Below are 24,264 nucleotides of genomic sequence, written 5' to 3'. Positions count from 1 at the left end.
ATTAGTGGGCAAAAAAGTATTACTTCTTTAGTTAATTTTGAAGTAAAAATTAAAACTCTCTTTCCAAATTATGGACAATAGAGCTATCATCATTGATGACCAAACAATACACCACTAATATTTTGATTCAAAAATTTGTCTTCTGTGAAATTATCTTAAGTTTTAAATCTCTAAAACTACATGTCTCTATCACTAAATCATATTTGGTCAAACAGTTGGGTCTTCTTTTATGAACTTGTTTTCTATATATATGATCATGAAGTGAATTTCAATGACTCTTTCTCCAGCAAGAAAATTTGAACATGGTAGAGTAGGATTGAAAATGTAATCTAATACATTTGAACTCTTTTCCAGAGTCAGTCACACTCTTTTGGTGTGGAATTGCATCGAACATATGAGTTTCTGCCTTCCCAGTTTCACAACCATAGATATGATCCAACAACTCCGAAGTTCAATGCTATTATTTCAGAACCCAAAACAATGGTAGGAAGTATAGTTTGTGAAACCTTAATAAGCATTTATCAGCAGACCCGCCTGCAGATTGTGATGCCATCGCCCAATGGAGCAAGGCAAATTTGAACGCGAGGATCAGCTGCTAGAAAATTGTTAAGCTCGATGGTCAACCGCCTATTCTCTCTCAGATTCTCTGCAACTAACTCTTCGGGCATTGCAACTGTTCCACCTCGAAGAGTATTATCGTACACAACTATCCCGCCCATCTTCAACAGTTTCATCAGCCTCTCATGGTAGTTTTTATAGTTAACTTTGTCAGCATCAACAAAGGCAAAGTCAAAGATCCCTTCATTTTCATGCTACAACATAACCCCCAATGAAACGGAAAAGATTAGTAAAATTCTCATTCATCATAACAAGCCTTGAGATGAAGCCGAGAAAATGTAGAATGATGAGAAAGGAAGAGTACTTCTTCTAAGAGTTTATCAAGAACTGGTAGAGCTTGTGACTCAATGAAGTTGATTTTGTGTTCAACACCAGCTTTTCTAATAACCGGCAACCCCATCTCATATGCCTGTCGATCTACATCAATGGCTGTGATCTGCAGTAACGTATTTTTAAGCAATAAGTTGTTCACCATGATATATATATCAGAAATTTTGATGATGGATAGACAAACAAACCGAACCTTGCCATCATCAGGAATGGAAAGAGCAGTGAGGAGAAGAGAGTAACCAGTGAAAACTCCAATTTCAATCGTCTTTTTTGCATTAACCAGCCTCAAGAGCATGTCCATTAACTGACCTGCATCTGGGGCAGTGGCCATCACGGCTCTGGAAAACAACAAACTAATTTACTCTTCTGGAATCTGGATGCAGAGCCATATTAAATTTTCATAAGTCTTCCTAACATATCTTAAAGTAAATAAGATGTTACAAAATTTAAATTGTTTTATATTTCCAAAATTTGAATGAGCCTATTTGTTTTCTCTATCACAAATGAAGTCATTTAAGCATTTGCAGGAAAGAAAAGAGGGGAGAAAAAGGGGAACAATTCACTTTGGATGAGTTGCAGTAATATCTCTGAGCTCCTTGAGAGGCTCGGGTTCACGGGGGTACACGCTAGTCTCCAGAAGATACTGCCATATTTTTAAAGCCTTAAGCTGAGCATTCAAACAGCACAAAGATAAAACAGTAGAAAATACAAAAGAGGACCGAACAGTACCTGATACAGCTCCTCACTCTGCAAGAGACCCTTGGAAGGATTTTTCTTTCCAGACTGTTCCATTACACCCAACAACTTCACACAAGAATTTGCAGACTTCCAAAATATCAGATCTGCTATTCAAGGTATTGTAAAAATTTCAGTGTTAAGAATTTAAAATTTTAAAGACACAGTTCTTACTTTGATATGAAGCCAAACAATCATTCGCTACTCAAATTCACATTCTTTATGGAACAAAATTACAGCCCCTTACCACTTTGTTCAGGACATGGGAAAGTGGAATACGAAGGTCCCATTCAATTCAATTCCCAGAGAGCTTAAACAATCAACAAATGCTAAGGGTTTCAAGAAATGGAGCATTGTCAGGCATATATTAGTAAAGAAGGCAAATTTTACCAGAATTCCCAATAGACTTATATAATAGCTTTGATGCAATACACTTATATCTTCACAAAGCTTGTAATTGACAATAAGAACCATTGAACCATTTTCTACCCTTGATTGACAAAGGCCTGAAAACCTTATCACACACAAGTCTAGTTGTGCCTCTGGACAATACATATGCTTTTGCGTCAAATCTACTGATTTCCTGAGCAATGAAGGCCATTTAGAATGTAACCAGAGGCCAACACGGCAACCCCAAAAAGCCAGTGTGGATCAAATCTCAAAGGCCCATTAACAGGCAAGCATTTCTATATAAACCCTAGTTATGGGGCAACGATATCCCTCATTTCACTCAATCTGACAACAATCTTTCTTTAACTAACCTGTGTGATGTACAAATTTGAAAAACGAACATATAAATCAAACACTTAAAAGGGTGTATCAAATTGAGATCGATGGCTGCAGGTGAATCTTGAGAGAAGGATACAAATAAATTGCATTGCTCTAACGAGAATTAGGGTTTCTTTCTTATTCTATAAATCAGAATTTTGAACTATTGATTGCAACCTTCAACCTCAATAAATATCCAAAGCAGTGCACTTATATTAAACACAAAAACGAAACCCTTTTCTATGATCTATCAGCAATCTACGAATGTCAATAATATTGCTTCAGTTGCATAAGAATTCAGATCAGTGCTCAGAGATCAGAATTCAGAAGAAGAAAACCACTTAGAATTATGCAAATTCAGCCAATGATAATCTACATTTATGAGCGAAAGAGAGAGTACCCAGGTGCTCTGGAGGCTTCAGGACTCGGAATCAATTTTCCAGATTCAGTTCAATGGAGTTATGGACATTTCCTACTTTCCATAAATAAGTTATTTTTTAATTAAAAATACGAGATTATTACATGTGTTGACAGTGATTTTAGGAAAGGTTTCTATCATTTTTAACACTTCAATGATAAAAAATTTCAAATATTAAAAATGTTATAAACGCTTTCTAGAATCGCTACCTAATATTTTCTAAATTTATAAAATTTGGGTCGGTTGGTAGATGATTGTTAAGGTCTATTGCCGACTTTCTTCCCACTTCCATCCGCTAACCAATTCTTCAAGCATTGCAATGTATCCCCTCCAAAACACATTGTCACACACGACCACCCCATCAATCTTCACCAGTTTCATTAGCCTCTCATGGTAGTTCTTGTCAAAAGGTAGTCTCTTTTTCATTATTTCCTTGTGTGTTGAATACAATACTATATAGATTCAGAGCATAGGAATCTATTCTAGCCTATACATATCTTGCGGCAAAAAATAAGGCCATCCCTTGAAGTATGAGATTTACATACAGATTTCTATACTTATCTCATTAGACAGCTCACGCCAACACTCCCCCTCAAGTTGGTGCATAGATATCTTTTATACCCAACTTGTCAAGTGAGTTGTAGAAATTCCTTGTAGACACTGCTTTTGTGAGTACATCAGCCAACTGGTCTTCTGATTTGACAAATGGAAGCTGAATAATCTTTTCTTCAAGGTTTTGTTTGATGAAGTTCCGATCCACCTCAACGTACTTAGTGCGATCATGTTGAACCGGATTGTGGGAGATAGCAATGGCCGCTGTGTTATCACAGAACAAGTTCATTTTGGAACTAGGAGCAACACCGATCTCAGCTAATAGCTTTTTCAGCCAAATGAGCTCACATATTCCCTTGACCATTCCCCGAAATTCAGCTTCAGCACTAGACAGGGCAACTACTTTCTGTTTCTTGCTCCTCCATGTAACTAGGTTGCCTCCCACAAAAGTAAAGTACCCAGCAGTGGATTTCCTATCTGTGATGTTCCCTGCCCAGTCCACATCTGTATAGCCAACAACCTTTAAATGACCATTCTTTGAGAACATAAGCCCTTTCCCAGGAGAGGACTTCAAATACCGAAGGATTCGCATTACAGCATCCATATGGCCTTCACTCGGCCGGTGCATGAATTGACTCACTACACTCACAGCATAAGCAATGTCTGGCCGAGTATGAGATAAATAGATGAGTTTACCCACTAACCGTTGATATCTCTGTTTGTCCGCTGGTACCTGGTCTACATATTCTCCAAGTTTATGATTTTGGACAATTGGAATATCAGCAGGCTTACACTCTAGTAATCCCACTTCTGCCAACAAGTCTAGTATATATTTCCTTTGGGAAAGAAATATGCCTTGTCTTGACCTTGCCACTTCAATGCCCAAAAAATATTTAAGCCCCCCTAAGTTCTTCATCTCAAACTCAGTTGACAATTGATCTTGAAGCCTGGATATTTCTTCTACATCATCCCCTGTAATTATCATGTCGTCTACATAGACTATGAGGGCTGTTATTTTTCCCAATCGATGTTTTAGGAAGAGAGTGTGGTCAGAGTTGCTTTGTTGAAATCCATATTTCCTCATTGTCGAACTCAACCTGCCAAACCATGCTCGAGGTGATTGCTTTAGTCCATACAATGCTCGTTGTAACCTACATGTGATCTTTGCCTCTGATGTAGCAGTGTAGCCTGGTGGAATATCCATGTAAATCTCCTCTTCAAGATCACCATGGAGGAAGACATTTTTTACGTCAAGTTGGTGCAATGGCCAATCTAAGTTTGCTGCAAGAGATAACAGAACTCTAACAGTTTTTAGTTTTGCTACAAGTGAGAAAGTTTCCTAATAATCTATACCATGTTTCTGTGTATATCCCTTTGCTACCAACCTCGCCTTGTATCGATCAATCGACCCATCTGCTTTATATTTAATAGAGAAAATCCACTTGCACCCCACTGTCTTCCTCCCTTCCGGCAACACACTCAAAACCCATGTATTATTTTTCTGCAACACCTCCAATTCTTCTTTTATAGCTTGAGCCCATTTCAGATCCGAGAAAGCTTCTTCAACCCTACTCGGAATCTGACATGAGGAGAGTGTATGTGCAAAAGCTCTAAGAGGTTCAGATAATCTTTGTGTAGACACATGATTAGCTATTGGATACTTGGATCGTCGTTCTTCTATGTCTGGGGAGTATCGATTTGGAGGCTTGCCTCGATTGTGTCTGAAAGGTAGAACATAACCCGCAAATGTATCTATAGCATTATTTTGTAAAGGTGTGGTAGGAGAGCTTACCTCAGGAATATTCTCAGTAGGAGGGTCGTTGGGTACTAAAGAGTGAGGGAATACATCAGATTCTGCATCTTCCGATGATTCAGGTACTGGTTCAGCTTCAATTCTCAGAGGTTTAGGTACGGGATCATGTTCAACCAAGTCGTTGTCATTATTCGGATGTGTTGGATTGTCACTAACTTCTAACACTTCAACATCAAACCAATTCCGTTCTTCACCATAGATCTCCCCCTGAAGAGGGGAATTGGATATCGGTGAAAAAAAAAATCAAATTCAAGTTACATCCATGGTAATGTAAGTTCTTTTAGCAATGGGATCGTAGCATCTGTATCCCTTTTTTTGTACTCCATACCCCAAGAATAAACACCGGACAGCACATGGGTCCAACTTAGTTCGTTGATTTTTATGGAGGTGAACAAAAGCAACATAACCAAAAATTCGGGGATGAATCATCAAAACAGTTGGTAAGGAGACATGATAAGAAAGCACCTTTAGTGGAGTCTGAAATTGTAAGACTTTGGTGGGCATACGGTTCAGTAGATACACGGCTGTGGTAACAGCATCACTCCAATATCTATTCGGCACATGTGCATTGATCAATAGAGCATGAGCAGTTTCTAAGATATGCCTATTTTTCCTTTCAGCAATACCATTCTGTTGTGGGGTTTGTGAACATGAGGTTTCATGGAGAATACCATGGTTGTTGAAGTATGTCTGGAATTGTTGATTAACATATTCCCCTCCATTGTCAGAACGAAGGATCTTAATTCTTGCAGAGAATTGTGTCTGAACATTGGCATGAAATGATTGAAAAATAGAAAATACCTCATCTTTGTGTTTTAGGAGGTAAAGCCATGTCATTCGTGTGCAATCATCAACAAATATTACAAACCAACGATGACTAGAAGACGTAGTTACTAGTGAAGGTCCCCAAACATCGGAATATATTAAATCAAAAGGAATCATACTTTTATTCATGCTCATGGGATAAGAAGCCCTATGACTTTTGGCTAAGATACAAGTATCACATTTAAAATCTAAATGTGTTGCCTTTGAAAATAACCCAGGTAGTAAGTGCTTCAAATACCCAAATGATGGATGCCCAAGTCGATGATGCCATAACCAAATCTGCCTCTCCTTGTTACCAACCTTGTGGTGCATGTGATTTGCTCTTCCCGAACTGAAGGCATCCACGTAGTATAACCCCCCCCCCCCCTTCTTAGTACCACGCCCAATTATCTCCTTGGTGAGAATATCCTGAAGAAGGCAAAAAGTAGAATACATCAATACCACACAATTAAGATCTGAAGTAACTTGGCTTACAGACATCAGTCTATTTGAAAGAGATGGTACAAGTAATGTATTAGATAATGAAAGGGAAGGAGATAAAGTCACTGTTCCAGCCCCTGTAACTGGATAGGTGACCCCATTAGCATTTGCAACACAGCTCCGTCTCGGCTAAGTTGTATTAGAGAAATCCTTTGAATCAAATGTCATGTGGTCTGTAGCCCCAGAGTCGAGAATCCAGTCCTCATCATCCTTGTGAGTAGAGATATGAAAAGCCTTACTCGAAGTACCTGAATCATGTGAAGATTCAGCTTGAGGAATGAGGGATAACGAAGCATCACAGGTAACCACAACAGCTCTCCTAGTGTGGTTATCATTAGCAATGATTTCCCATTTTTTCCGTGCTTGAAGGTCATTCCACCAATCTGGATATCCATGTAGTTTGAAGCAGGTGTCACGGGTGTGTTTGGTGTTGTCGCAATGGGTACACTTCGTGCCGTCAGATGGTGGTTTAGTTTTGAATGAGGAGTTGGATTTCCCGCTGCTTAGGAAGAGAGCTCCAGGTTTCGATGGCATCTGGTGATGGCTGCCCTTGATCCCTTTGGAAGCCATAACTGCTCCTGGAGGAGTATCTGCACCCAAGATCATCACGGTCTGCCTGACCTCTTCCCTACGGACAAATGCATAAGCCTGTTCCACCGTAGGGAATGGTTTAATTTGTAGAACATCACTCCGAGTTTTATCCAATCTGTCATCTAGTCCATCAAAGAAAGTATAAACTCGATCTTCCTGTAGAATGGAATTGTATTTCTGTATGTCAATAGCACACTCCATCGGGTTAGGACGACGAAAATCGATTTCTCGCCACAGCCCTTGAAGGTCGTTGTAGTATTTTTCAATGGATCCACCCGCCTGCTTCATACGAGTAACCCGACGTCGGAGATCAAAATAGGTTATAGCAGCAGAATCCCAAACCTGTTTTGCAGTTGGGAATCGGATAAAATTGGCAATCAAGGAAGGGTCCATTGAATTGATCAACCATCCTTGACAATGGCGTTTTCGGTGCGCCATCTCTTGAATGAAGGATCGGTTTCTGGAGGCTGAGAAGAATCTTCATTGATATATCCCAGCTTGTCCTTGCCAGAGATATACATCTCGACAACCTGGGACCATAAGGCATAGTTGGATCCTTCCAACTTGATACCGATCGGAGTAGTTGACGAATAGCAAGCAGAGGTTGAGGGGAGGTCTGGGCTCTAGTCAGGACCTCGGTCATTCTTGTAGTTAGATCACTAAGGATGGAATCGGTCTGGGGAATGAGAGGTTGTGTTATGTCTTTAGATTCCGCCATGGAGTTTGTCGGTTTTGGTTTGACAAGATTTGTTGTATATTAACGGATAACCGGCTGGAGCACTGTGAGGTAGCAGGAATCAGAGGGAAGCAGCGCTGGAAACTGACCAGGAAGATGAAGATGATACCAGGTGGGTCTTCCGGAGTTTTTTTCCGGTCACAGTGGCTGAGCAGAGGTCCTAGGGACGTGCTCTGATACCATGTCAAAAGGTAGTCTCTTTTTCATTATTTCCTTGTGTGTTGAATACAATACTATATAGATTCAGAGCATAGGAATCTATTCTAGCCTATACATATCTTACGGCAAAAAATAAGTCCATCCCTTGAAGTATGGGATTTACATACAGATTTCTATACTTATCTCATTAGACAGCTCACGCCAATAGTTCTTGCTATTAACTTTGTCCGAATCGACATAAGCAAAGTCGAAGCACCCTTCATTTCCAAGCTGTACAGTCAAAGAAAAAGGCATCAATCATATTTCTTCTATCAGGCAAAACAACCACAACCCCAGGTGGCTACTTAATCCTTACATACTCCCAGCAACTTCACACAAGAATTTGCAGACTTTCAAAATATCAGATCTGCTATTCAAGGTATTGTAAAAATTTCAGTGTTAAGAATTTAAAATTTTACGGACACAGTTTACCACTTTGTTCAGGTCATGGGAAAGTGGAATAGGAAGGTCCCATTCAATTCAATTCCCAGAGAGCTTAAACAATCAACAAATGCTAAGGGTTTCAAGAAATGGAGCATCGTCAGGAATATATTAGTAAAGAAGGCAAATTTTACCAGAATTCCCAATAGACTTGTATAATAGCTTTGATGCAATACACTTTCATCTTCACAAAGCTTGTAATTGGCAATAAGAACCATCGAACAATTTTCTACCCTTGATTAACAAAGGCCTGCAATGATCTATGTGGAAATCTACCACCTTATCACACACAAGTCTAGTTGTGCCTCTGGACAATAAATGATGCTTCTGCGTCAAATCTACTGATTTCCTGAGCAATGAAGGCCATTTAGAATGCAACCAGAGGCCAACATGGCAACCCCCAAAAGCCAGTGTGGATCAAATCTCAAAGGCCCATTAAGAGGCAAGCATTACTCTGTAACCCCTAGTCATGAAGCAATAATATCCCTCATTTCACTCAATCTGACAACAATCTTCTTTAACTAACCTGTGTGATGTACATCAATTGAGATCGATGGCTGTAGGTGAATCTTGAGAGAAGGATACAAATAAATTGCATTGCTCTAACTAGAATTAGGGTTTCTTTCTAATTCAATAAATCAGAATTTGAAACTATTGATTGCACCCTTCAACCTAAATAAATATTCAAAGCAGTGCTCTTATATTAAACACAAAAAGGAAACTCTTTTATAAGAATTCAGACCAGTGCTCAGAGATCAGAAGAAGAAGAAGAAAACCACTTAGAATTATGCAAATTCATCCAATGATAATCTACATTTATGAGCGAAAGAGAAAGTACCCAGATGCTATGGAGGCTTCAAGACTCGGAATCAATTTTCCAGATTCAGTTCAGTGGAGTTATCGACATTTCCTCTGTTACAACCACCAAGGGAATGCAACAATGTCAACGACATATGAGGATTGGCGACACATGGGAACAAATTAATAAATGATATTTTCTTTTAGAATCATTTCTCAATTAAAATTACGAGATGATTAAATTTATAAAATTTGGGGTCGGTCGCTAGATGATTGTTAAGCTCTATTGCCCAGTGCCTTTCATGTTTCCACTTCTCTCCGCTAAGCAATTCTTCAGGCATTGCAACGAATCCCCTCCGAAGCACATTGTCATACACCACCACCCCATCAATCTTCTCCAGCTTCATCAGCCTCTCATGGTAGTTCTCGCTATTAACATAAGCAAAGTCGAAGCACCCTTCATTTTCAGGCTGTAGAGTAACAGAAAAAGGCATCAATCATCTTACTTTTTATCAGGCAAAACAACCCACGGTGGCTGATTAATCCTTACATCTTCTAAGAGTTCATCAAGAACTGGTAGAGCTTGTGACTCAATGAAATTGATTTTGTGTTCAACACCAGCTTTTTTTAATGACAGGCAACCCCATCTCGTGTGTATGCCGATCAATGTCTATGGCTGTGATCTGCAGCAAATGTGTTTTTGATGATCAATGTACCCAACCGACCTTGCCATCATCAGGAATGGAGAGAGCAGTGAGGAGAAGGGAGTATACAGTAAAAACCCCGATTTCAATCGTCTTTTTTGTATTTGCTAGCTTCAAGAGCATGGTTAGTAACTGACCTGAATCTGGGGTGGTAGCCACTGCGGCCCTGGAAAATAACAAGCTAGTCATCTTTCTGTTTTCATGATTTGTTAGCTTCTAGTTTTTCTTTGCTGTTGTTTTTCTTTTTAATTTCTGCTTTCATGATTTGATAACAATGAAAATCAAAGCAAATAATCGGTCTCAAAACACATCCTTCAATTACTTTGATAAGATTTAAATTGATCTATAAGAATTATTGCAGAAAAATTCACCATGGGTGGATTGCAGTAAGAGCCCTTAGCTTCTTGAGAGGCTCTGGTTCACGCCGATACACGCTGGTCTTCAGGATATACTGCCATATTTGTAAAGCATGAAACTAAGAATTCAAACAACATAAACAAAGATAAAACAGTAGAAAAGTTAAGGGATGATGGAGGAGTGTCTGATACAACTCATAACTCTGCAATACCGCCTTCCTCTCTGCTGATCCTTCCACCTTTTCCAGCCCTGTGAATCAGCCTTCTACACCAAGAGTTCAAAGAAGAAACATTTGGGAAACAGTCACCAAGGAACTGCTATAGAAACAGAGGAGCAGAGAAACAAAGAAAGGAAGTAACGTTTCCAATCTTTCCAACCGCTTAGCTTACTGTTCCGCTCTCTGCCAGAGCCAGTCTGCCAGCCACCAAAACAGACACTTTTCATCTCTCTTTTCTTTTTCTGGTAACCCCTTTGTCTTTGTCCCTCAGCCTTCAAAGTTCCACTATTTTAATTTTCTGGGCAACTGGATTGATAGCAATTCTAGTAGTTTAATGAAGCAATTTCAGTTTTCCCATATGGCATATCTATGATGCATTACTACACCTATATCCCATACAATTTGGTCCATTCCAAGCTTGTAATCTACCATCATACTGTATTTGAATATGAGTTTATTGCGGTTTACATCGGATAAACCTATCACGTATTGATTCATCCTGTTTCATATGATTGCATCGATGTCCTCCAGTAATGAACAGATTTTTCTTTACCAGAGAAAAACTGAAATCTTTCAAGCTATATGAGGGAAATTTTTCAGGAAGCTGATGATAAAACACCATGAAAATTGATTTTCAGAGGGAAAAAGGTTAAAACAGTTTCCCAAATTGAAGGAATTAGTGAATGAAACTCTTCCAATCTCAGCTGCAAATTCTTTATTCAATAATGTGGAAAGTGAAGATACAGACCCAGACAACCCAATGTCCAAATGACTTATTTCTACAAACAAGTTATGTTGATGATAGTGCTAGTCTTTGATTCAAACTCAATTGATGCAAAAGACCAAAGACCAAATCCAAATATCAGTATAAGCGCCTGCAGATGGTGACACCATCGCCTAATGGAGCTTGAGATATTTTGATGCGAGTATCAGTTGCCAATATTTTGTTGAATTCAATGCAATCCTTCCAGCAAGATTTTCGGCCTTGTGGAGCCAGAGATGGATCAGGCAAAGCCACTGTTCCTCCCCAGAGTGTGTTATCGTACATAATTACCCCTCCAACCTTCAACAAATTGAGCAGCCTCTCATGATAACCAGGAAAACTAGGCCTGTCAGCATCAACATAAGAAAACAAAAACAAAAAAACCCGAAAAATAACACTACTAGTCGTGTAGTATTAATCAAGAAATGAAAAGCAAAAGTATAAAACTGAAGGTGAGGGCTCAGTTACATCTTCCAAGAGCTTATCTAGAACTGGTAGAGCTGGGGACTCAATGAAGTTGATTTTGTGCTCAACCCCGGCCTTTTAATGATTGGCAAGCCTACTTCATATGCTTTCCGATCCATATCTATGGCAGTAATCTGCAATGGCATGTTGATAACTCACGAAGAGTACTATAGATATATTCATCACACATTAGGCATATATATGAGTAGAGATCATGACCAAATTCACAACCTTGCCATCATCAGGAATTGAGAGAGTAGTAAGTAGAAGGGAGTAACCGGTGAAAACTCCAATTTCTATAGTCTTTTTGCCATTCATTAGTCTCAATATCAAGGCCATAAACTGGCCAGAATCAGGGGAAGTAGCCAAGAAGGACCTAAACAACATAAACAAGGCAATCCCCTCATACTGTTTCATTAGAATCCAACCAAAATTATAGAAAAACTAGTCTGTGAAGGTGGAAGAAGAAATATTACATAGGGTGGTCCTTCATAGCATGCCTGAGCTCCTTTAGGGGCTCTGGTTCTCTAGGATACACACTTGTATCCAGAATATACTGCAGCATTGACACAGAATTACAGACTGAATCCAAGAAATTAATAATGAAGATGGTGAAAGAGAGTACCTGATATAACTCATGATTCATCAACAACCCCCTTTTACCAAATGGGTCTTCAATGTTTTTATGTTCCATTCTTCTCTCAATCACACAAGTTGTATCTGACAATACATCAAGGCAGAGCATATCAACTGTCTTATGTAAGTATTTCACCTCATCACAATCCCTGTTAAAACCGTTTTTTGAAAGTATTCTTAAAAAATAGGTGATGGGCATTCAGGAATATTAATGGGCTTGAACTCACCAAGTCAATGTTTTCCCAGAAAGCTACTCTGGAGTCTGAATTTAGAGGCTGCTCAGCTGATCTTTCATTTGTTCATCATTCATTTTAGGTTTTAAACTTCAAAGCCCTTTTATAAAAATACAAACTCACAATTGTTATGGCATAATCTTCTTTTATTTTATGTTGAGCTGTAACCTAAGAATGGGTCTAGCACCATTTTCAATATTTTCAAAGATTAAAAAGTCAAATTCATGATTAAAATATGAGATGGTTGAATCCTATCATATTTTGGGTTCTGGTTTTTCTTGGTTGGAGATGGAGGTTCAGATGACCAATTTAAATAAAACTGATTGGAAATGATTTGGAACTTGCTTTTAGTCATGAGAGAGAGCATTTATGTGTTGAATTCCACCACAAAGCTAACAACCTAAATGATTTTTAATTGTTTTGTAAAAGGTTTTTTTTATTAATGCCAGGTCTTTTAAGGCTTAGGAACTCTTTTTTAAGTAACATGGTGAACCTGGGATGTCAAGAAAAATAGCAAGGAGATGGGAAGTACCTGATACGGTTCCTTACTCTGCAACAATACTGGATTAGGCTTAATTGCAATCTCCATTGCTGTCCAACAGACAACAAGTCCAGCAGTCCTGGTCTAAGTAATTCATTCAATGTTATTCCAAATATCACTAGTTTTCAATTCACCACATCTCCAACTTGAATCATACAAAATAAGAACTTTTTCTGTTTTGAGACTCCATTGAAAACATCTCCTAGAAAAGAAGTCACAAAATTCATTTTTTCCTGGGAAAAAAAGTTTCCCTAAGCTTGGATTTGAGCATTTAATAAAAAGAAAAGAAAAGGAAAAAAAAATACTAGGAGGAAGAAAATTGAAAATAAAAACCCTAGGATGACATTTGATAAAACCCATTACGATGACTTTTAAGTTCAATTATATTAGGTAGGTTTCTTTTGTTTTTTCCATTAACATACAAGCAGGAAAACTGAAAAATGAAGAATTTTTACAACTTTTATAATATTCCATATTTCTTTGTATTTTTCACCCAAAAAAAAAAAATGTGCCTTTCCCTGTTGCTTTCTAAGATTACAGCAAAGCCTAAGGAAGCAACAAAACCAGATATAATGAAGAAAGGCCAAACTGGGTCACTTCAAGAACTAAGAAATAAGAAGAGGGGAAAAAAATGGTAGAAGATGTACCCAGGAATATGTGGATTGATACAGTGGAAGGACCTGAATTCTTTGCAAGATAGCCTGGAAACCCAGGTGAAGCACACCCTTTTGAATCAAACCCATCTCAGTAAACTCTTCACCACTTGATAGACAGGTAGCTATTTTGTCTTTTCTTTCTTCTTCTTTGCAGCATCCCACATGCATGCTAATCACACATTTTGTCTCTTGAGTTATTTCTTTTTCTTTTTCTTTTTCTTTTTGTGGTTATCTTTTATCTGAAAAATGGCATGATCCAATGCATGGGATCACTTTTTGATTGTCAAATTCATAGTCATGGACGATGGCACTCAAAATCTTGTATCATTTGTTTTTTCCTTTTATCATATTCACATCACTCATTAACATTTTTTTTTTACCATAATGCATTAGATTTAGACTTGGTGGGAAGATATATCAAAACAAACAGTAGTTTTTATTCTTCTATCATGTTGGACAAGATCAGAAAGGAAAATTGTAGAAACTTGAGCATTAGTTCTTTCATTCTCTTGCAAGAAGATTTGAGGAGAAGAAAGAGGAAAAGAGAAGTTGTAAACACCCATCAACCATTTACAAACATAAACTATAGAATTCCATTAGCAGTATAAAGATGAAACAGCATACCTGAAATTTGTCTTTCAGGCGATGCTTCTGTCTGTGAAAGAAATCACTGCTGAGTGTACTTAGTTTGGACGGTAGAAGTATTGTATAGAAAGTAAGACATGGCCAAACTTTCCAAGTTCATGCACCCTCTCAAATAAAATAAGACTGCCCAGGATTTCAAGCATCTGTAGATTGGAAGTTAGCTAGCTGACATGCATACTGTGAACTTGAGAAAAAATAAATAATAAAGACACAGCAGTGGTGGAAGTTTTGGAAAAAACAACAGAGAAGAATGGAAAAGAAGGTTTTTGTGGTGGGTGAATGTGGAAATTAATTGGGCTTAGAGTGTGATGGGTTTTGGGGGGGAAATTTTGAGTAGCTATTTTCAATCCTTTTTATGGTATCATACTATCATGTTATGCTTTTATATTTTAGGGAGAAAATGGAAACCACCATCTTTTATGGGAAAATTCTTCTATTCCAAATTACAAAGGAGTACAAATCGATGAAAACAGTACCAATAAATAATAATTTTAATTATTTAAATAAATTAATATCAATAACAAAAATTGTCCCCACAAATAATAAAATTTTAGAAATTAAATTTCAAATAAAATATTTTATATAAATATTAAAAAGTATTTAAATTTTTATTTAAAATGTAATAAAACATGTTTTTTTCTAATTTTTTAAATAAATAATTATAAATATATTAAATGAATTTGAGATAATTTTTCTAAAAAAAATTGATACAAATTATCTTTAATTATACCTATATTAATTACACTTATAAAATAAATTTAACATATATATTCTTTCTTATTTTATTATTTTTTAGAGTTTATTTTATGAATTTTGAATAATTTTCGTTTTATCAATATTTGTTAAAATATCTACTATTATTTTATCGATATTTTTTATATACCCGTAAAATTCAAGTACCAATAAATTCGTATTACCTTTATTTTAAACCATGAACAAAAAAGACTTAAAGAGCTCTACCTTAACCATAAAGAGAGGATAAAAATTGAACTAAAATTATTTTTTTCTTATATTTCCCTTTTTATTCACTTTTTTCATTATGGTTTTTTTATTCTATTCACTATTTATTTATTTTATTTTTTTTACTCCCTATTTGTTTATTTTTATCATTCCAAGATTGAGGGTAATGCAATACCTTAACCTTATATCAAGTGGTTGTTTAATAAAATTCAATATTTATTATTTAATGATTTAAGTTGATTTTAAATTAAATTATTTTTAAATTATTGACTTAAAACTTATTACTTATTTTTTTTTTTATCTTAAATAACAAAATTATTTGATAAAGATAACTTAAAATTTACTCTAAATTATTAAATGATATATTTACCCTCATTAATTTTAACTAATATTTATACTCTCACTTAGGTAATATATTTATTTTTAAAATATTTGTATTTAAAGTATTATATATACAAAAGTTAATTACAAAAATATTATAATAAAAGATGAATTATTATAATTATAAAATATGCCCTCACTAAATGAACGAGATAAAAGAAATTTGAAATTAAGAATAAATTAACTATTTAAATTTAATGTTTAAGATTATTTTTAAATTCAAGTTATTTTATCAAATATATTTAATCAATTTAATAATATAAATTAAATCATTTACCAAATACCCTCAAACTCTACAAATCTTCTTAATAAACCTTCGAAGGAAATCATCGTCACTTTGAAAGAATAACATGTTTAGTGGCCAGAAACCAGATATCCTTCTTACAATTTAAGGGAGATGAATAAAACCATCTCAAATAAAAGAGAACCAAATGATAGCTGAAGCTCAGAAGTTCATTCTACAACTTTATTCCCTGATATCAATTCCTGAGCACTATATTCTCATCACAGACACAATTAACTGTTTCGACTCAAAATGGACAGAGGAGCTATGGTACAGATCCTATAACGGTATCAGTTTCAGTTCCCATTCAGATATACAATCTGATAAATTTTATGCAAAGATGTAAAAAAATACAAATCCATAACAAACTGCAACTAAAAATATTTACTGGCGATTCACACGGAGAGACTGGAAACGGGCAGCTAAGCTTTCATAATCAGGGAGCTTTGGGTGAACATGACTCGCTTTCTTGATGGAATTTTCCCTAGATGGGGGTTCTGTACTTGAACTTGAAGGCTTTGAACTTTCAGAACCACCTGAAGCAACTGTTTTTGGAACAGGATTGGATTGTTGTTCTATTGCAGGATATTTTGAACTTTCCTTCTCCAAGGATGTCTTGGGTTCAGGCATTGGCTTATGAGTTGCTTGTTCTGAAGATCTATGCCATTCAGAACTTTCTTGCTGGCTTGGGCTCTTGGTCTGGTACTGGGACTCAGGTGCAGATTCAGTAGCATGGAGCCTCTGTGAAGACAGTTTCCTTTCCTGCTGACCTGAGCTCATGGTCTGGGACCAGGCATTTGGCATAGTTTCAGTAGAATGGGATCTCCTGGAAGAAGTTTTCCTCTCTGCACTGTTGTTTGATGCTGTCGCTGACTCATATGTAGCTGCAGACTTAGAATAAGAACTTGTTTCAAAGTTTGAAGAAGCCTTTGTCCTTCGAGAAAAGCTGCTAGTTGGACGACCTGTGCTTGTTAGAGTAGGCTTTGGGATATCCTCCTCAGAATCATCATCCATACCAAAATATGTAATTGGACCTATTGGGCTCAATTTTGTATTATCTTTTACACCTGCTTTCTGATTGTAGGACTCTTTTTTACTGCTATGTTGTGGGAGTTCTGGAAGCTCCTCCTCTGAATCATCAGTATCTGAATCAAAATATGTAGGTCTACTTCTTGACGTGGATTTTTTGTTTACTTTTGTTCTGGCTTCCTGATTGTATGCCTCTTGACTGTGAACTGCATGGCTCGCTAAAGACTTAACTGATGAGGAGCCAGTTGATTGCTGAGTGGCTGTAGAAGCAATGGAATGCTGAGGAGTGGAGGAAGCAACGGATTGCTGGACGGTAGGGGGAGTATCATCAGCTGTTGGTTTGGACAAGGATGAAGCATTACTTGATGGTTGGGTAACATATGGTGGACGCTTATAGCCCTTATTTCGAAAGCCACCTGTTAATGTTTCAAAATTTAACTCCTTTCCACTTTCCCAACTCGACAGGCCTCCAACTTCAGTACTTTTCATGATACTAGGCAAATTTTTTGTGTCAAAGTCATCTTTATCCTTAACTTCATGAACAAATGAAAGCCTAGAAGATCGCTGAGACTGTGGATGCTTCTCTTCATCCGCTGGATTATAAAATGGTTCACGGTCCAAATCATTCTGATCCACTACGGATTTTAACCGTCCTGGAGAAGACACGTCACTGAAACCAAACTTCTTCTGAGATTCAGCTTTAAATTCTCTTCTTTGGTTTCTCTTTGGGACTGTGGTGTCTGAATCATCGGAAGAGGAATCTACCCAAGGCTTTCTGTTTGATCTTGAGTTTCCCTTTTCCCCGAATGAGGATCCTTCTAACTCCTGAGTCTCACTTTGGGTTGGCTCAGGGTCTCTTGTATGAACATTCTCATTAAGATGGATGATACTAGGATCTGTTCTCCCACTAAACATGGGCTCGTCCAGCTCCTTTTCACTTTCTGAACTCAGGCCATCTGAATCATCAAATGTTCCTGGCAACAAGTTTTCTGGTTGTGAAGGAGCTACAGAATTTGATTTTATCAGGCCTTCAGAAAAATCATGAGGGAAGCGCCATTCTGTGGAAAAATCGGATTGTGAACTCAACTTTTCCATTGACCCACTCCTGCCTTGCCTAGGACTCCAAGCACTTGTATTTGCTGAAAGATGAGTAGGCGATTTTCTACCTAGTGATTGGAAGTCAGTATTCAACTCTTCTTCACTATCCTTGCTTCCCACATCAAATTTATGGTCATTGTCATCTGAACCATATTCATCAAAAACTACACGAGCAGCAAAAGGGTTTTCGCCAGCATCATTATCAGACCTCAGGATGCTTAAATTCGAAATTTCATCATAAGCATCACCAAAAGCGCTTGAATGAGAACGAGGGGAAAGAGTGCTAGATTCTCTTTTGATCCTTGCATTCCCTGAATAATCAACATTCTCATTCTTCATACCACCTTGGTGTTCACTCAGAAATCCTACCTCAGACTTGTCGGATTGTTCGAAGAAGTTGCCCTTCTCTAATTTTGTGGCCTCCACTGCAGATGAACTCCTTTGAGAATAGCTATCTGACCTTTGGCCAGTATTCACCTCATCTATAGAGGATGGGTCGGACTTCAAAGAAGAATATTGACTAGACTTCCTATGATTACCATCCCTGTAAAGCCTCTCAGACACTCCCTCCAGATTATCTTGTTGATTTCCATCCATCTGTACATTTTGTGATCTAGGATTTCTATCATGAAAGGAATTATTTGCTGACACCTTAGAGAGATGTTCCCCCTGAAATTTTGAGCCAGCAAATTTTCCAGGTCCTTCATCCCTAGAATCAAAAGCAGATGACTTCTGCGATTCTGTGGAATACTGTGTGTTAACCCTCCCACGGCTCGAAAGTTCTGCAGCAGCTCTAGCAGCCATACTTGCTCGTTCCGCAGACTCAGCAGCTGCCTGTGCAGCAGCTGTTGCATCCTTGAATTCCATATTCCAATTTTGCCTACCTGGAGAAAGAGGATTCACATTTTCAGAGTAGGAATGTCTGAAACCCATCTCCTCATATACAGTTCCTGTAAGACACAGCAGCCCGGTACATCTAATGAGCAGCATATTTACACAAGTGTGGCACAATGCCATAAAATCCATGAATCAATAAGCATCTTTGAGTGACTGATTTCCATACCTGAAGGCCTTGGTTCAGGTGGAGAACTGCCTGACATTGTTGCTTTATTAGCACCAAAGTCTGTAGAAGATATATTTTGGGAACTGAGGGATGACATATTTTGGGAGTTGTATGATGACATATTATGGGAGCTCTGTGATGACCTCACATTGTGTTCATAGAGGTTAACAGGAACATCTGGCTTTTGTCCATGGCTAAGTGGAGCTTGGACATCAGGAGGTTCCATCTGCATTTTACTAGCCTTCTCAAAGGTGTCTGCTCCACTCTGCTCATACAAATTCATAAAAAAATAATTAATGAACTAACTATTCATTTTATTGAAACACATATGTAGCCGCAGCTGCTTAATTTTATTAATAATGCAATCTAAGCAGTAAATGGATCATTACAAATTAGCCTAGCATCTTAGCCTTACCAGCAAGACCTCAGGAGGCTTTGATTCATTCTCCTCAAAGGACTTAGGTTCCCATTTGATGTTATGTTCCTCAGCAATTGCTGCCAGAATCTTGATTTTGGTCTGACCATCAGGTGCTGTGGCAGATAATTTCTCTACCAACTGAAACAAGATAGCTCACAACATGACTATGTTTCAATTTTCAAATTTCAATTATAAAAAAGTCACAAAAGTTATACACACTTACATTGCGGCTTACACCACATTCTGGGCGTAGCTCAAGAGCCACAGAAATAAAATCTTTTCCATATTTTGCTGTAAAATGCTTGCGGATCTCCATGAGTTCTGGTATGTCAGAACATCTTGGAGATGCAAAAATTATACTAGTAATTGCTTCCTTCAAGTCAATGGGGCAGTTTCTGGAAGAATACAAGACAGATCAATATATTACCTATTCCATGTAAATGATAAAATAATCACTTTACAAAAGAAGGTTGCGAAAGGGGAGAGAGATATCTTATACAGAAACTTAGTAGGACGACAAAAATAATTTACTTGAGGAATTACAACAGAAACATATGGGAGCCAGATGTATGAATATACCAAAAGAGAAAGAAGGTTATGAAAGGGGAGAGATATATCTTATACAGAAACTTTAGTAGGACGACAAAAATAATTTACTTGAGGAATTACAACAGAAACATATGGGAGCCAGATGTATGAATATACCAAAAGAGAAAGAAGGTTATGAAAGGGGAGAGATATATCTTATACAGAAACTTTAGTGGGACGACAAAAATAACTTACTTAAGGAATTACAACAAAAACATATGGGAGAGCCAGATGTATGAATATACCAAAAGAAACCCAATATTAGCATGCCTCATGCAAAGCCAAACTGAATAATGACAAGGTATTGCACAATAAACCATTTTACATTTGAAGTCATGTGATAGAAGAAAATAGTGCATTCGAAAACTCATATTCCGGTACCTCTTGTTTACTCCCCATCTACATAGGGTGAACCCCCTTTTTCTATGCTACTGGTTAACACATTTTTTGCTTGCCTGGCTAACGAAGAGAAATTCATATTGCCTTAATTTTGAATTCAGACAGCCTTGTGTGTGTATTTTGTGGGTGCTGCTATGGCTGACATACATAAATACTAACTTGTCATCTCTGCCATTATTCAATTAAAAAGAAGTGCAGAAGACTGACAAGTCATTTGAATTGCCTATCTGAAAAAATAAAAAATAAATAAATAAAAGGCATGTCATCTAAATAATTTGGCAGTGATTGGGTAATTATACTGGGGACGAAATGGTAAACTTTTGATTAAATTGGTGTGAGATTCAAGATATAACTTAGTCATGTTTAAAGTTAAGTATGCCTTGAAGATTAAGGTTGCTTCCCCCTTAATCTCTTTTGCTGTTAAGTTTTTCTGCTTAAGCACAGGGACTAGAAGACAAGTCTGAAAATAAAGAGGTAAAAGATACTTTCCAGACAATAATATTATTTAAATTTACTATCAATTTTGTGAAATTTTAAAATTTTAAAATTTTTAGTTTCATCCATGTCCATAAAGAAGCAAATGATAATTTTCTTTTGTTTAATTTGTGCCTGTTACAAGCTTAAGAAGCAAAAATTAGTATTTCACATTTATATTGTTATCAATATAAATAAACATGAGTGTTTTCCAGCACAGAGATAGGGTCTGAGGCATGGAAACTTCTACACATAAGAATATTTATGAGTGTAGTGCGCTGAATATATTATTCATCCCTGTGGATTTGCATGCATATGAGAAAGAACCATACAGTGTAAAATGATGAAGAGAGTACATTGGATATACGTATATTCCCAGTATACTTGGGGGTTTTGGTTGCCACCTTCTTATGCCACTTAGTTTACTTATTAAGAAAAATGTTTCAAAAATAGGCTCTTTGACAAAAAAATATATAACAAACTAGTTTTCTAAGTATTGTATAAGTAAATAAAGGTGGACATGAAGTTCCAAATTGGTCCCAACATGAATGGATATTATTAGTGAAAAAGTGTTCACCAGGCCAATCTTTAATAAGGAGACAAATCATGCAAGCTAATGGAAGAAGGTGTTTATGTGAAATATTGGCCATAACTCTAAACAGAAAAGAAAGGAGATTATTCAACATTTTTTTTACTTTCTTCAAAACTAACTTCGCTCTTGGTGAAACATTGATATTACAAAATGAAGAATCTCAATGGTAAAATTTAATTAAATTCTACATAGGCAGATCAGAAAATATTGATATCATATTCAAGATTAAGAAAGTTTACTTACTTCTGTGATTCGATGATTGGCAACCGTGCTGCAATCATTTCGCAATATACCTCAATAAGATCATATGCTGCCATTGTCTTCTCTTCCCTGACTACATGTTCAACCTAAGACAACATAAAGCATACCAATCCACTTCTTATCACAATCTCAATCAAAGACTAATAACAAAACAACATCAATACTAATTTATCAGCAACAGTCAATCACATGAAACAATCCAGAAATGATGTGTTCAGTGAGCAAAAATATCCACATCTTAGCCCCATAAACCAAAAATTGTTTGCTAGTAATAAAACAAGAAAAATCAATTATTTCAAAAAAATAAAATGCCAAATCAAATAATTCCAACAAGATAGACTTTAATACAAACTGAACTAGCACGGATCTACATAGTACCCGAATTCTGGCAGTCTGGTCCTGTCCAGACTGGAGTAATTGAGCCAAATCTCTCTTCATCTGCTTCAGCTGCGCTTCTCTCCTGTTCTTCAAGAGCTTTATCCGAGACACCGCAAGCTTCAGCGATGTCTTGCTGCATCAAACAAAAAATGAAAAACCAATTCAAAACCACAAACCTAATTCAAAAACCCAAAAAAGAAAATCCAAACTTCATCGACACAACAATCATAAAATCAACAAGCACAAAAAAGAAAAAATCAATCCTTGTAATTAAGAAAACCCTATCCCTATCTTTGCCTCATAAGATAAGAAAATGGAAAAACAAAAAAAAAAAAAAAAACAAAATTCCAGGTAGTCAGATATATCGAAAAGCACAATACAACTAAAACAGATACTTGTCACAATCCCGCTCACTCGATCAAGTTCCTCCTTTTAACAAAATTTGAGGAAACGGAGATTAAAAATTCAGAATTCCCATCTTTTCCCTTATTATCTAAGCAACCAAACAGAGTCCAATCATCAACAGAATCAGCCGAAATTACCATTTGGCAGGCTTGAAGCTCCTGTGCAGCATTCTTCTTCAAAATTATGCAGATATCTGATCCCTTGTTATAATTGAACCCTAGGGTTTGGTTTCGTTTCCTCCTTTTCTACCTCTGAGCAGATAAAAGCGAAGAGCTAGGGGCTGTGTTTGGGATCTTGGAAACGAAGGAAAGAAAATTAATGGATCGCTCCGCGGAATCCTATTCGTTTTCCGCAATGATGAAGAAGGAAACCGCAGGAGGCTTGACTTTTCGCTTGGACGGATTTGCCCTTTGAAGTTTACAAAATGACATTCTAGAAGGTAGATAATCATCATCCTTATATCGGAAATTTGTGGCGGAAGATCCAATCCGCGGTTCACACAAAATATAAAATTATGTGAGATTGAATTTAGTTATTTATATTGTTTATTTGATTATTTCTATTTATCCTATTTATTAGTCAAATTAATATTTGTATTATTTTTTATTTTATTTTTAAAATTATGGTATCATACTTATTTATGATTTTGAATATTATTTTTTAAAATTTAAATTTTAAAATAATAAAATGAAATTTGATATCTCAATTTTTAAAAATAATTTTTAAGACCATTAAGTTCTTTGACCACATTTTTTTAAATATATTTTTAAAAATTATTTTAAAATTAAAAAATAAAAAATAATTTTTAAATACAAGTTTATGATCAAACGGATTATATTTTCTATTTATTTTTAAAATTTGACAAAACTAATTTTTAATTTTTAAAAATTATTTTTTATTTCACTTTATTTAAAAAATAACAACTGATCAATATTTAAAAAATTGAAAAACAATTTTATGTTTTTAAAAAAAATTTAATCACACAGAATCTCTATAAAAGTTTTATTTTCTAAATTCAACATCTTAATTTTTTATACTTTAAAAGATGATTAATTTTCTTATACTTCAAAAGATGATGCATCAATATAAGTAAAAAGAAAAATTATAATATTTATATAAACAATCTTTTAAATTTTATTTATTAAATATTTATGTATAAATTTGAAATTCTATAAAAAAAAAAACATGAGTAAATTAAAAAAAGGCTTGTAGATCAATGAAAATTTAAAGTCAAAACGAATTATTATTATTATTATTTAAATCGAAAATGTATATTTTAAATTATTTTTTAAATAAAAATTTTAAAAATAAAATTGTAGGTATAATTTTTAATTATTAAAATTATTTTGTGAAATATGATTTTTCTTTTTAATCAAATATTCCGTGGAAATAAATGTGAAAAATAGAGCAGAATA

The 24,264-nt window shown here is 36.1% G+C and overlaps 2 protein-coding genes and 2 pseudogenes across 10 annotated transcripts; all 4 read right to left on the bottom strand.

Annotated features, from left to right (window-relative positions):
- Positions 1-286: 286 nt before the first annotated feature.
- On the bottom strand, positions 287-2,952 carry LOC100268094 (probable caffeoyl-CoA O-methyltransferase At4g26220). 8 transcript variants are annotated; one of them, XM_019222848.2, is made up of 7 exons: positions 2,852-2,940; positions 1,931-2,012; positions 1,678-1,793; positions 1,512-1,591; positions 1,142-1,286; positions 923-1,054; positions 287-812 (listed from the first exon to the last, which is right to left on the bottom strand). In XM_019222848.2, the coding sequence occupies exons 2-7, from the start codon at positions 1,971-1,973 to the stop codon at positions 522-524; spliced, it is 807 nt and encodes a 268-aa protein (XP_019078393.1). In that variant the 5' UTR covers positions 1,974-2,012; positions 2,852-2,940; the 3' UTR covers positions 287-521. The 8 variants fall into 8 exon arrangements, with proteins under 8 accessions (XP_019078393.1, XP_059596516.1, XP_010656230.1 ...); XM_059740533.1 differs by having other exon boundaries at positions 1,678-1,790; XM_010657928.3 differs by lacking the exon at positions 1,931-2,012 and having other exon boundaries at positions 1,678-1,790; positions 2,852-2,952.
- Positions 2,953-9,239: 6,287 nt separating this feature from the next.
- Positions 9,240-10,808, bottom strand: LOC100250920 (cation-dependent phenylpropanoid and flavonoid 8-O-methyltransferase 1-like; annotated as a pseudogene).
- A 353-nt stretch (positions 10,809-11,161) lies between these two features.
- On the bottom strand, positions 11,162-14,130 carry LOC100256142 (probable caffeoyl-CoA O-methyltransferase At4g26220; annotated as a pseudogene).
- Positions 14,131-16,300: 2,170 nt separating this feature from the next.
- Positions 16,301-23,353, bottom strand: LOC100256064 (uncharacterized). 2 transcript variants are annotated; one of them, XM_002279856.5, is made up of 7 exons: positions 22,987-23,353; positions 22,445-22,577; positions 22,049-22,152; positions 19,976-20,147; positions 19,750-19,890; positions 19,335-19,599; positions 16,301-19,221 (listed from the first exon to the last, which is right to left on the bottom strand). In XM_002279856.5, exons 1-7 carry the CDS (start codon positions 23,016-23,018, stop codon positions 16,529-16,531), a joined length of 3,540 nt encoding a protein of 1,179 aa, XP_002279892.1. In that variant the 5' UTR covers positions 23,019-23,353; the 3' UTR covers positions 16,301-16,528. The 2 variants fall into 2 exon arrangements, with proteins under 2 accessions (XP_002279892.1, XP_010656225.1); XM_010657923.3 differs by having other exon boundaries at positions 16,301-19,155.
- Positions 23,354-24,264: the final 911 nt, after the last annotated feature.

Source organism: Vitis vinifera, chromosome 11 (genome assembly GCF_030704535.1).
Source record: "Vitis vinifera cultivar Pinot Noir 40024 chromosome 11, ASM3070453v1".
NCBI lineage: Eukaryota > Viridiplantae > Streptophyta > Magnoliopsida > Vitales > Vitaceae > Vitis > Vitis vinifera.
The sequence above is the reverse complement of the archived record's forward strand: the minus strand, read 5'-3'. Positions and strand labels throughout refer to the sequence as shown.

Excerpts from the sequence above, each read along its gene's own strand:
- LOC100256064 (XM_002279856.5), bottom strand. The coding sequence starts at position 23,018 with ATGCTGCACAGGAGCTTCAAGCCTGCCAAATG. Across the intron at positions 20,148-22,048 it reads CCAATCATCGAATCACAGAA|AAACTGCCCCATTGACTTGA; the intron begins GTAAGTAAACTT and ends GTATTCTTCCAG. Across the intron at positions 19,891-19,975 it reads AATGTGGTGTAAGCCGCAAT|TTGGTAGAGAAATTATCTGC; the intron begins GTAAGTGTGTAT and ends ATCTTGTTTCAG.
- LOC100268094 (XM_019222848.2), bottom strand. The coding sequence starts at position 1,973 with ATGGGACCTTCGTATTCCACTTTCCCATGTCCTGAACAAAGTG. Across the intron at positions 1,287-1,511 it reads ATTACTGCAACTCATCCAAA|AGCCGTGATGGCCACTGCCC; the intron begins GTGAATTGTTCC and ends GTTGTTTTCCAG. Across the intron at positions 813-922 it reads TTGATAAACTCTTAGAAGAA|CATGAAAATGAAGGGATCTT; the intron begins GTACTCTTCCTT and ends GTTATGTTGTAG.